At 44.1% G+C, this 14,075-nt stretch overlaps 1 protein-coding gene across 6 annotated transcripts in view; it reads left to right on the plus strand.

Moving 5' to 3' along the window:
* The window catches only part of slc4a3 (solute carrier family 4 member 3), a 46,023-nt gene that overhangs the window by 17,332 nt on the left and 14,616 nt on the right, over positions 1 to 14,075 (plus strand). For 3 of the 6 annotated variants that reach the window (XM_060040733.1, XM_060040734.1, XM_060040735.1), the window contains 6 exons: positions 703 to 977; positions 3,697 to 3,929; positions 5,704 to 5,930; positions 11,177 to 11,319; positions 13,179 to 13,359; positions 13,661 to 13,796. In XM_060040733.1, coding sequence (XP_059896716.1) covers positions 703 to 977; positions 3,697 to 3,929; positions 5,704 to 5,930; positions 11,177 to 11,319; positions 13,179 to 13,359; positions 13,661 to 13,796 — 1,195 coding nt within the window. Of the gene's footprint in view, positions 1 to 702; positions 978 to 3,696; positions 3,930 to 5,703; positions 5,931 to 6,069; positions 6,092 to 7,148; positions 9,442 to 11,176; positions 11,320 to 13,178; positions 13,360 to 13,660; positions 13,797 to 14,075 lie in introns of those variants that run through there. The other 3 variants (XM_060040736.1, XM_060040738.1, XM_060040737.1) reach the window with 3 other exon arrangements.

Here is a 14,075-nt window from a genome sequence, read left to right on the forward strand (position 1 = left end):
ACACTCAATGTCCCTATCACAGCCTGCTAATTGAAATCGAAGGGCTTTTGTTGACGTGTCCCAGCTAGCTTAATAAGAGCTTAACACAGAGTCCTCTGAGCAGAACCCCTTCTGAACGCCTCCAGCTACACAGACTGTCTACCACTCCACTCATGGTTTATTCAACACCATCACGACCATCAGGAGGGAGAGGCCCGCTTTAGTGCGGGCAGCCTCCTTGTTCACTAGTTATTTAGAAGATACTTTCTGTGACTTAAAGGGAATCAAGGTCGTTAATGAGTAGGTAAGGGTGAGGGCATCTTGCTCAAAGACGCCGGCAGGATAGACTGCATGCAGGTTTGAACCCGGTACCTTTCAGCTTGTCCATTGCCCCACGACTAAATGGACTGCATTTATATAACGCTTTTCTAACCATTGGCAACTCGAAGTGCTTGTGACCCATTTTTGGGTCTAAAGAATTTTCTCCCCCTGACTCACATTTGTTGCCTCACTCAATACATGCCCTTAACAAAAATGTCCCTGAGAATGATTGCACATTGCACCACACGCGGTTAAGTAGTCGCTCACTTTAAATGTAAAAACAGAATTAAAGGCACTTGATTTCTAAAATATCTATACCACGTATATATTTAACCTTGACCCATTCGCATAATGACCTTTAACCCTTTCCTTCATCCCCTCCCCCCCCCCCCCCCCTTGCAGACCACCGCCACATGTTCCACCACACGCACCACCCGCTGTCCACCCACCTGCCCCTCCCCCAGCGGCTGCGCAAGAGGCCCCACGGCGGAGAGCGCCGCCGCAAGAAGCGGCGGCGGAAGAAGAAGACGTCCATGGCGCCCTCCGAGGTCACGCCCACCATCCACGAGGTAGACGAGGAGGAGGCGGAGCTAGAGGGCGAGGAGGCGGAGTCTGAAGCCGACGGCCGCTCCTTGTCGGAGGCCACGCCGACCCACCTGCCCGCCGACCAACCACAGGTAACATATGGCTGACGGGCGAGGCCGTCGACCAATAGGGATTCTTCTAGGCCGACGCAGGTCTTTTGGGTAAAATGTTGAATGTTCACCCTGTGACGCGTCGAAGCGCTGTTAGCGATCACCTTTGCTGACGGGCGAAAGCCGACACGCCGAACGGTCTGAAACCGCTGACCTAGGCACGACGGAGACCTGCTCGGCAGTAGTTTGTGTGTGTGTGTGTGTGTGTGCGTGTGTGTGTGTGTGTGTGTGTGTGTGTGTGTGTGTGTGTGTGTGTGTGTGTGTTGTTTATCATACCGGTGCTGCAGGTATAGAGGAGCAGGTGGCAGTGAGGGGTTAGTTGTCCCGAGACATTTAGGAAGATGGATGGCCCGTGTTGAAATGTGAATGTTTGTTGGTTTGGGATGCAGCGTTCAGCACTGATATGTCAAATTCAAGGTAAACGCAATCTATTTATGATACAAAGGTTTGCAGAGTGTGTCACCTTCCTTTTGGAAACATACTTTACTGTGATCGCACTTTAGAATAGCTGCAACAAGCAATAGTAAAGTCAATAGTGAATTTGTCATTTAGAAAGCATTGTTCATGCGACATTAGTCAGTAGTAAGTGGTTCATAATCAGTGATATATTCTTAATAAGATAAGAGATAATGGTTCATAAGATCATTAATAAAGTGTAATTGAATGATTTCCGAATTATTGATAATGTGTTTATAATGTTTAATTAACACTGAATAATGCTGCAGTTCATGATTTGTTCAGGTAGATAGAAAGCATTAGTCAAGTTTTTTGTGTGAGCTCATCTAAACTGAGGATTATCTATGCCTTACTTAACATTTATAAAACCCTTTTAAAGGTTGGAACTGCCTCAAGTAGGCTACCATTGCAGCAGTTCCAATACTAACAAGTCTCAAAAAGATATCCTCAACAGAAATAATTTAGAAGGACACAACGCAAAGTACTACAGACAATATCAATCTTTATTGTTAATACAGGAAATGTTAGTATTTATTGTTGGTACAGAAAATTGCATGATGCATGGTTAGTACCAAAAAAATACATAATGTTTGTTAGTACAGATTATCATTTTGTGCTCAATAAGAACAGTGAAACAACTTTAACTGTACAAAATGCCAAAGAATGTTTTGCCAGTACAGTGAACTCTCAGCCATCCGTAAGACACAACCAAAAAACACTGATTAAGAAAAGCTGGATAAAAGTCTGAGACTTATGCTCACTTCTTCCAAGCAGCAGTTTACCAGAAGTCTGACGGGCGTCCATTTTGTCCCCGATATCCAAGACCAACAGAATCGCAGAGTCACGTTCTCTGACTAACAGGGACGGTTTCACCAGACCAGCCACCGCTCTGACCAGTGCAAAAACATTTTGGGGGAGGGAGAAAGTAAACTTGCCTTTTCATATCATTGCTCGGGAAGTTGGCAAGTATAGAAATATATCCTTGTTGGTGTGAATACAACTGATCGCTAATCAAATTGCCTGGCCAAAAAGCAACAAAATTTCACACAACTTTACAGATATCTCGCTGGTGTTTTGGTCTGAAAAACCTTTCGGATGTGAGCGATGCCAAGATGGCGTACCAAGTGACATCGTGATCCATCGAAGTGATACCAAGTGATCCATCGAAGCCGTGTGACTCTGGATTTTGACCTTTGACTTCCACATTGGCAGATTACTTCTACTCAGCAGCTAACCCTCTCATCGACCACAGCATACAATGGGCTGAAACAGAATGCAAAAAAAACATTTTAATAGTAAATAAAAAATAAAAAGGCATTTCATCTGAAAAAATGGCTACAGAAGAGGAAACTGAGGAAAATACATGTAAAATGCAGAGTATACCACCAGGATATGTAACTGAAGGAACAGACAGTTGAGAGAAATATTCTTGGTATGACATGTTTAAAAAGAAAAAGGTAATTTATTACAATACTGACTTTGCATGGAAGTGTGTTGTAGTGATTGTGGTGGTGTTTGAGAATTACATGTATGCAATGTGTTTAATGTTTAGGCTGTAATGTAGTTTTATTTTGACTATTTCAATTACTATTTTCTTATTAACAATACATGTTGCTGTCTTCTGTATTAACAATAAATATTAATACTTTCTACGATGCTACTTTGTGTTGTGTCCGTTTTCTGTATAAATAGATTAATAAGTGTTTATAATGCATTATTAAACACATTGTAAATAGAAATGTTGGAAATCATAACGCTTTATAAACCATCTCATAACCCGCTATCTCAATATCTTTTTTGCCGGAACAAAGCTTTGTAAATAAGACATTTACTATTTACTACAACTGTATTAATCCTTCGAAGTTTACTAAATTAGTGGCTGGGATTCCTGCTCATAGATCAGCCATTATAGGGACTGACCAACATCCATTCTGCCGGAAATTGACCACCTTTAGACACAACATTTAGAGATGAATGGAAATATGTTGCGTACATTCACATATCATTTGAACGGAAAAATCCATCAATTTGTATTGACCATCGTTTTTCTTTATCCGTTGATTGTTCGAAGTTCAACCTGTTCCATTTAAAACCTTTTTAATACAGAGTCAAGGTGAACGTAGTAGTGAGGGGTCGATTCATTCCTGGATTAACCTAGAGACAACCCTGCCTCCATTTTGCCGCCATGACACCGCCACCATTTCCCAACCACCACTCCACTCCCTGAACATTCTCCTCCTCCCAGTTTAGCTCGGGGAACCAAGAGCAGCCCGGGCGTCTCCCACCTGTGAGCTCCTTCCACGTGGAGACTGAGACGGTAGCCGTGGCGTCGCGGGGGCCCATGGGGCCCGCTGGCCAGAAGGGGCGCCCTGTCCAGGGCGGGCGTCAGGCAGTGGGACGGACGGCCTCCGGACCCCTGGCGATGGAGGAGGAGGAAGAGGAGGAGGAGGAGGAGGAGGAGGGGGATACAAGTCGCAGGTAGGATGGTTCTGGTGCCATCTTTAAAACACTGCAAATAATATTGATTATTATTGATTATGCTGTTGGGCTCTCTGTATTCTCCAACCACTATGTATATATCTCACCTGTAGTGACGCACTTGTTCATTCACTAAGTACAATCACTCTTTCATTTGCTCTCTCATACAGTAAGTCACTCGCTGTCTCCGTTACACTCTCACTCACTAAGTCACTCACTCTTTGACTGACTCAATCGCTCTTTCACTTGCTCACTCTCATTTACTAATTCACACACTCCCTAACTCAGTCTCATTCCCTGTCACTCTCTTTGACTTACTCACTCTACATACCTCCCTCCCTCACGCTCTCACTTTTTCATTCACTGACTAATTTTCTCACTCACAGAGCAGGCCCAGTGTGTTTCCCAAAGTGAGACGTGTCGTATTAGGGAAGAACAGTTTGTTACCTTGTATTGTGTGAGTGAAGTCAGACAGCCAAGACAGTGCAAACACAGTCAGGCCATGTGACTGAAAGCCCCAATTGCCAAGTTCTCAAGAACGCATTCAGCTTCACAGTGTAGAGTTTCTTCAGAACAAGTAAACCTGTTGTTGGCTTCTAAGGACAAAGCTGTGTGTGTGTGTTTGTGTCTTCGTGTTTGTGGGTATGTGTCTCTGAGAGCCTGGGATCCCTTTAGATTCTCACAATAATATCCTTGAAGTTGGTTCTTTCTGTAGGTTACAGTGTTCTTGTTATATACGTAGAGGATAAGACAGGATCGTTTAGTGTTTAGGGTTCCCCCGAAACCTGACTCCCAGCCAAAGGGTTCTGGGTTTGACCCCCCATGCCGCAGTATACCTGCAGGAAAACGGCAAATAAACAACTATTCATATTTATTTTTTGAATACATTTTTTAACCATTGCACAATACATTGATTATGATTACACACATTGCATGACCCTCATATTTTTCTTTCTTCGATTAACAAAGTGTCTTATATTATTATATGCATTAACACTATACATAGTGTTATATACCCACTATACATCTAGTTATATACACACTACACATTAGGTTACACTTAAAGTTTAGACGACATTACAGACTACAGAGTCAAACAGGCATCATGCTATCCTCATGGTGTATAAACACCAGAACATGCATCCCCGTGTCGATATGACCGATGAGGTAATGCTCTGAATAATGGATGAAGCTCTTTGCTGGCAGCAGAGGGCCACATATTATTCAGTTTGTTCCCTCGCTGGGTTGGGGAGGACTCCAACTTGATGATTGTCCAATGATACTCACTATACAGTCAAGCCTATATATTGTGCGTGGTTTATTGTGCACGTTTCATGTATTACATTTTTGTACAAGAAACATACTCTATAATATATAATGTTGTCTTATTGTATATGTGTGTACACGGTCTCATATCTAGGGCCGTGTGTGTTTAGTATTTGGTTATAGAGCCCCCTCCTGGTTAATAATAAGCACTGCAACTGACTGCAGTATGTGTCAGAGTAGAGTATTGTTTTTTTTGTATTGTTTGTTAAAGTTTATCATAATTTGGGTTGCATGGATTGCAATACATTAAGCAGGATGAACCTCAAACTTTTTCAACCAGTTTTAACTACTTTATAAATGCTATTGCCCATTTCCCCCGCTCTCCATTCCATCCCTCCCTCCATCTCTCCTATCCCATCCTTTCTCTTCCTCTTTCTATCCCCCCTCCCCTTCCCTCTCCCTTCGACCCCCCCCCCCCCCTTCGACCCCCCCCCCGCCCCCACCCCAGCACCCTGCCGTCCCCCGACCACGTGTCCCTCCCGACGTCTCGGGGCTGGTTCCGGAGGCGCTCCCCCCATCGCCGCCCCCCCGGGGCCCAGCGGAGCAGCTACGACCTCCGGGAGAGGGTGTACATCGGCAGCCTCATGCCCCTGGAGATGGCCGTCTACCAGCAGGTGCCCACCGACGAGGCCGAGGCCCAGATGCTGGCCAGCTCCGACCTGGACGACATGAAGAGTAGGAGGAGACACACACACACACACACACACAGTAGATACAGTAGATACACACACACACACACACACACACACACACACACACACACACACACACACACACACACACACACACACACACACACACACACACACACATGCATACCCTGGACGACATGAAGAGTAGGAGGGAACCCACACACACACAGACATACATAAACATATGCCGTCTATACACAAACAATACATACACAAGCATGCATAGACATATACAGTGTAAACACATACACACTTCACATAGACTACGTATACATAACCTGGACGACATGATTAGGTTAAGTACCATTGTATATACACACATACATAGACATTTGCAGTATAGAAACAGAAACATATACTGTAATTACAAGTTCATATTGATACACACATGCACCTGGACATCATGAAGAGTAAGAAGAGACCAATGTAAACAAATTGGCATAAAGTATATATGTACACATACATAGACATATACATTATATAAACAAGCACAAATAGTAATTACCGTAAGTTCGCTGACAAACACATAGACACATTCCATACACACACAAATACAGTATGTATGCAAACACATTCACATCTACAGTGTGCACCTGCACCCATACATTTACATTTAGGACATTTAGCAGACACTTTCATCCAAAGCAACTTACAACGGTTCATACAGACATTTGCAGCAGAGTCAACCGTGGAAGGTGACAGCCAGCTCGTCGGGAGCAGTTTGGGTTAGGTGTTTGCATAGCGACATCTCAACGCTCAGCTACGTTGAGCCGGAAATCGAACTAGCAATCTCAAAAGTCACCCCATATACACACTGAACACACGCATATCTGAAAGACATGAAGAGTAAGGACAATGCATATACACAGGATATTTATCCATGTTTAGATGTATGCACACATACAAATAGGGGCTCTTTCACTGCTTCACTTCTGAAAGATCGTCTATGGCGCCCTCTACTGGTGCTTATAGATACTAAAGACTTGTTGTTCATAGCAGTTTTGTCTGTAGATATGTGACCAAACTAGGAAAAAAAATAAAAATAAAAATTGTATAAAAGTAGCTACTATGAAATTGGAGTTAAGATGTAAATTCCACACATTGAACCCGCAAGATGGAAATGTGGCTTTATATTGTTTTTCTCACTAGTGAATTAAATCAATGTAACTTTTATAACTTTTTGGGGTAAAAGCACAGTGGTTCCACCTCCTCGGGGGGTGTTAATTAAAACCGGTTGATTCCCCCTCCACCATCGATCCCGCCGCCGGCTCTTCCCGCTCTTTACAGCTCTGTCGCCCCCCTCCGCCCCCCTCCACGTGATCGCTCAGATCTGGGCCGCCTCCCCTCCATCCGTCTGGACCAGGACTCAAGTCATTGGTTCACGCCCTCGTTCACTCGTGCTCTCTCTCATTGGCTCACAGAGGCTGTCCTGATATGGGTTGTGATCATGCGTCTCTTGAATGAGTCATGAGGCATGAGGTATTTTTAGATTGTGTCAGGGGGATTTCTTTCTGAACTATTGCGTCTATGGCGGATGAGGCTTCTCAGAGCATAAGTAGCGCACGGTAGTTGTAGTATTGTCTCCTCTCTCGCAGAGTGAGCACTGATCAAAATGTCAGGTAGAGTTTTTCATGCCCTTGCAGGAACGCTACTTGATTCTTAAAGGACGGCAGATGTGCTAGTTAGTGGGAGAGTCAATGTACCAGTAAGACATTGAAACAGGGGTACTTGTGATCGTGCCACCGATTGTGGCTGGGAAAAGCTAAAAAGGATAAAGTAATGCAAAATAGGATCCATGACAATTTTCATTGATGATGATCCAATGTCAATAATAATAATATGAAATATTTGGTCAGTTTAAACTATACAAAAGTGAAAATTGTTGCTCCTACTTTCTAAACTGTGTGTAAATGTTCTTGTTTTTTTAACAGATTGTTTATCAGCCGATCATATCCAATTAATAAATCTTCACATTTCGCCGTATGCACATGCACACACAAACGCAATCGCAATTGGTTTCCATAGTTACCTGTGATGCATGCCATCACAACCAGAACATCCCCGTTGATTCCTGAGTGCTATTTAAGAACCGAAAGTATTTTGTTTGTTGGTGTGTGTTTGTTGGTGTGTGTTCCGGTTTCTTTGACCAGGCATTTATCAACATATCGGAATATCAGCCTGTATTAGTCATATGCTAGTGCGGTCCCCTCAATAGTCAACCTTTTACTCAAACCGTGACATCATCAGGTTGGACTTGTTTCGTCATGGAAAAACTACTTTAGGAATAATCCAATCTATATGTTTTCCGCTCAAAGGATCGATCCACTGGACCACATCATGGAACAGGGCGGGGCTTCAGTAGGCGTTTGTTGGTGGTGGGGGTGCTTCTGAAAAAAGTGCAACACTTTTATCATGATGTCCTCTTGGAGGTCTGGAGGTAAAGCCTAACTTTCGTAGTTTCTCCTCTGGCTGTGGATAAGGGCCCATCTGCTGTGGAGATTACGCCATACCTTAGACGGGTGAAAGTTTCTTGATTTGTCCTTGACAATCTCTGTATTATTTTCCAACGAGTGAAATCGATTTTTAGATAATTACCTTTATGGCTCCATTCAGGTAATTAAGTTGATTAATTTCTTTGATTTGTTGAGGGGTAACGTCTTTATAACGCCAGTATCCTTAACGTCTTCAGTCACTTGGCTTTTCTTTGTTCCAAGCAAACTTGATCCTTATCACAGTTAAAAACTGGTTGAAAACCAGAGGATTACCAGTTCTGAAAGGAGTTTGAATATCTAACAATTGAGAGAACACACTGTTTGTGGAAAACAAGATTTTGTGGAGACCCATTCCCAATCTTGTGAGAAGCCAGCCGTTGTGAAGACCCAAACTTGTTTAGACAAGCCTTTGAGAAGACCCCACTTTTGACGAAACCCAACGGTTAAGAAGATCTGGTCTTTGTGAAGACTCATTCTTTGGGAAAACAGCTTTTGGAACACGATATTTGTGCAGACCCAACGTTTGTGTAGACCCAGGCTCCGCAGAGTACAGGGGCCCAGGGCTGTGCAACGGCACCCAAGAGCCCGGAACCCTGGATGAACAGAGCGTCCGCCCGGAGCAGGGTGGAGCGGAGGAGGAGGAGGAGGCCCCATCCGCGGAGATGACAGACCACCCAGCGACTGAGGACAAGGAAGACAACCACCAGGACCACCACCAGGACCACCACCAGGACCACCATCAAGACAACAACCAGGACCACCACCAGGACCACCACGACGGGTATACCCCCAAGAAGCGGGGTGCTCAGGCCAAGCACCACCAACCTCTGGAACACCAGTCCAGCGGTTTGATGACCCCCCGTCAGCAGCACGACCCGGCGCACCGTGGCTCGCTGTTCACTGCCGAGCACTTCGACTTTGAGGAGTTTGTTCTGGATTTCGACGACTATGACCTGCTGGAGTCCATCCACAGCCAGCTGGCGTCTCCTCTGGAGCCCATCCGTGAGTAGCGTTCTTCTGATAGTCACCGTGTCACCTTAGTCGGGCTCTCCTGGTCCCCGGTGATGGCAGCAAGGAAGAAGTTTTAAAATGTGGTTATGAGGTCAAACCAAAGCAAGACATGGGGATTTTGAAGGGACAGGAGTGTCTATTGACTGCTGGTTAGGGTGACTCCTAGCTGAAAGGTGGTGAAGGGTTAAAACCTTAATGTCCGCAGTCTATCTGAATTCATGATGCTGCCTAACTCCTACCTACTCCTTACTGACATGAATCCAAAAACAAAGGAATCACTTTTATGCTTGGGATGAAAGAGTCTGCTGAATGATTAAATCATATTATACATCAAATTAGACCATTTATTTTATATTTGCAATTGGTGTTGTTTGAGGAAAAAGGGTTTCATTTTATAATTCCCTTCCTGTGATCCGTCCAAACTCTTGAACTGATATGAATAGCCATGCATCTGAAAGCCCCCATACTATGTTCTGAACTGGGCTAACGCCATAGTGATCGACCGCTGGGCCACTTGTTTCCATTGATCGCGTGACCGACTGCCAGACTAATTAACCATAATCTGGGGCTTGGCCGTGCCGTGGCCACAAGCACTACAGAGCCGGCCCATGTTATTGAGTGCATTGACACAGAGCAGCCCCACTGCTGTGTTAGATCCGGTGGCTCCAATTTGGTGTTGGCGACCTGGCCACAGCTGGAGCGGAAACCCGGCTCATTGATAAACTATAGCTTTTTGCTCTCTTTTGTCCCGTCTGCCACGAGAATCTCTATGGGGTGTGTCCAAGTTATGTAATGAATTTGTAGGTATAGGCCTGTGCCATGAACGGGTCAACTGTTGCGTTATACTACGCTGCTTGTCAAACAGACACATATCTGTACCGGTACACACACACATCCACACAAACACTTGCCCCCCCCCCCCACGCACACACACACACTTACCCCCCCCCCCCCCCACACAAACACACACACACACACTTAGACACACACACAAACTTAAACAGACACAAAGTGTCGCCAAGGCCTTATCTCCATCTTTATCCTATTTTTGAGTTTATATACATGAGAACATGGAACATGAAAATAGTGTCATCTAAACCCATTGACCATTTAATTTCCCCAGTTATGATGCTATATTTATACATTTAAAATTGCTTTAAACTTCCCACATTCCTCACTAGCCCCTTTCAGTAGGCCCTGGGGTTATCCCCTTCCCTCTGGCTTTCCAGATCTCTAAATTGTCCTTTTGAAGTCAGAGGAAACCGTGTCACGCCGTCTCCGTCCCCGGCAGTAAGCCATAGCGAGGTCTTCTGGTGAGACCTCTTCCTCCTGTCTCATTAGGTAATACACGGCTTGTGGGCGAAGGAGCATGCAAATTCAATTTCTCCCCCTGTGACCACAAATGTCTGCCGGTAATTCTTCATCTCTCTCCAATGATGACCTCTACCTTGGTTCCAATGGAAGACTGGGATTCTCGGTTAGCCATGTTGACATTTCCCCAAACTATTCCGGATTATAAATTCTTTCCGGATTTAAATTAACTTTATTATGAAGGAAGGAGAAATTGCTGACATTACACAAAAACGTTATATTCCAATTTGACTTACAAGTGTGACACTCTCTTAACTCTCACCTCTGGAAAGCTCAGCGAATGAGACTTAGCATAAGAGAACATCTTCCACCAACCCCCACCCCCCCCCCCCCCGGTTGTTGTTTGTGTGCACAGGTCACAGATTCGAGGACAACCCCGGCGTGAGAAGACACCTGGTGAAGAAGTCGTCGCGATGCCAGCTGTCCCGGGCCAACAGCTCCGGGCCGCTGTCCAGCCTCAAGAAGAAGAAGAGGGCGGCGGACAAGAAGACCCACGAGGTGAGGGGTCCGCACTCACGGCTCAGACCCAACAGGGCTTTATTAACCCCGGGGGCACCGGTCATCCTTTGCTCAGCTCTCAATGGAAGATAATTAGAGCAATTGGGCTATCAATTAAACAGGACAGTATAGTACAACAATACAGTTAATAGGAATAAAAGTAGTCTGCCCGTGTTCCTCAACCGTCAAGTTTTTTAGATTGTCTTTTACTCTTCTTCTCAAGTTAATTTGTAACTCTATTGGATGATGGCATCAGGGTTTTAGGCTGTACGATTGTACTGATTCCACCCATGTCTGCCTTTTTGGTTAAAGGCGTAGACAAAAATGCTTTTATGTTGAATGCTGTGGTAAATCAATCATCATATACACACAACTAATTGGCAGTTCTTTCTGTACTACTTTACAATATCAATAAGTGATTGGTATTGTGATCTCAAAATTCTTAAAAATCGATCTAATCAAATCTACCAGACAAATTTGTTGACATTGGGAAATCGGGATGTTTATTTCACCTTGCATTCTTTCAGGGCTAGGCTGTAAAGATACTGTGTGTTCCTGCAGATTAAATTCAATTTTCGGTAAGACTTTGAACTAATCCTGTTTGAACTGCTGGATTCACTGAACAAGTGACTTACGCCAAGATAAATTACCAATGTTTCTTTTTATAGCTTTGAGTTTTATGGGAAGTGAATTTTACCATGACACCGTGTTTGGAAGTCGAACCTTTTCCTTTCCAAGTACCCAGTTGCTCTCTGAACTATATCCAAACTGCGGGTAATTCTATTAGTTGGACTATGTGTAGACTGTCTCTTTGAATTAGCGGTCCCCATCTGTTGGATTTTCCTCTGTCAGTTTGACCTCATGTTTGGGTAAACATAGAACTCCTCCGCAAGGTGTCTGTCCACAACCACAAATCTTCAGGAAATGTAAAACATCTTCCATGTTTTAACATTTGACTGTTGAAAAGGAAAAAACAAATGGTAATAGTTGTACAGGCCCTGGGAACCTGCTTGTGAATTATCATCATTTGCTGTTTGGTAAACGCGTTCATCAAACTGACATTAACAACAGTGCACACACTTGGGTCGGCCACAGTTGGGATTAGAGCGGCCATATTGGAGCCATTTTCCTTTAGTTGAGGGGCCAACATCAGGTTCAGTGTCGTTAGGTTCATCATGTTCCCAGTACATCCCAGGAATGGAATCCTAGGGAATTTAATATACAGGTCTGATTGTTTGTCGTAAAAAGGCACTGCTCTGTTACGTGTTACTGTTATGTCTCTGCCCATAAGTCCTTGAGACTGTATCAAAATGCAATTTGTCCATAAAAAGTCAATGCTTGTCTAGAGCATGTGTACCTGTGCAACCTCTTTAAGATTCAAGATTCAAGATAATTTATTGTCATTTCAGCCATATACACAGTATACAGTGAAATGAAATAGCGTATCCCAAGAACATAATGTGCAACATAATAATAAATAATATTATAATATAATAATAATATAATGATATACTTTAGTCTAATCTCCCCCCACAGCTCTGTCAGTATGGTCAAAAACACATCCACACCGAAACCTTAAGGTTTTCCTTTGAACATGTATAGTACCTTGTATAATATAATATCTTTTAGCATCAACATTAACATTGTGGTGACCTAGAGGCGCTTAAATAGACGACGTTTCAGACTTCTATATCTGGTCTTGGCTTTATTAATCAGCAACGGTTAACATGTATAAAAGTGACTTTAGGGGTTTTACCTTTGTTATGGGTTTAATAAACCGAAATCGAAATCCTAAAATGGCAGATCATAGACCCATAGCAAGCTACACGCTGTTACCTTTAGCGCGCGTCGCTCCGCAGGTGTTTGTGGAGCTGAACGAGCTGATCGTGGAGAAGGACCACGAGATGCGCTGGAAGGAGCGCGCCCGCTGGATCAAGTTTGAGGAGGACGTGGAGGAGGAGACGGAGCGCTGGGGCAAGCCCCATGTGGCCTCGCTCTCCTTCCGCAGCCTGCTGGAGCTCCGGCGCACCATCACCCACGGTACAGCGGAGCCACGCACACACAAACACCTATATATCTTCGTATATATATATACGTATATATCTTCCATATTAATCACTACTTATTAAGGTTCTCATACTATTTTCATAATACATAGCAGAATATCATTTGAAACGTACAAATGTTTGATATTTGAAATTGAGAAGAAAGGAAATCTTCAAATGTTTTTCAAGTCTAAACTTATTTTCTTTAATGGATGACGGTTTCCCCTGCACCTCCCTGACCTCGCATCAATCTCCACTCCACCTCTAACCCCCACCCTCCTCCACGCGCCCTGTAGGAGCCATCCTGCTGGACCTGGAGCAGAACACCCTGCCAGGCATCGCCCACCTGGTGGTGGAGACCATGGTGATGTCGGACCAGATCCGGGCTGAGGATCGTTCGGGGGTCCTGAGGGCTCTGCTGCTCAAGCACAGGTCAGACATGAGAGGTGACCAGGGGGGATTGTTTTCACCCCAGACGGGGAACAGGGCTGTGACAGCCGCAGGTAGAGAGAGAAAAGAGAAGAGATTGAAAACAATGACACAAAAACTAAAAACACAGAAAATATGTGTATAAACACAATAATAGTAGTAGGAGATTAAAAACAACATCAATAGATATTGATAATTACAATAAATATATAATATTAATTTTTTTATAGACAGGCAGTCCAGGCAGACAGGAAACTGGATTGAAAGGTTTCGCTCCCGGGT

The sequence above is a fragment of the Gadus macrocephalus genome, chromosome 20 (genome assembly GCF_031168955.1).
Source record: "Gadus macrocephalus chromosome 20, ASM3116895v1".
NCBI classification, from domain to species: domain Eukaryota; kingdom Metazoa; phylum Chordata; class Actinopteri; order Gadiformes; family Gadidae; genus Gadus; species Gadus macrocephalus.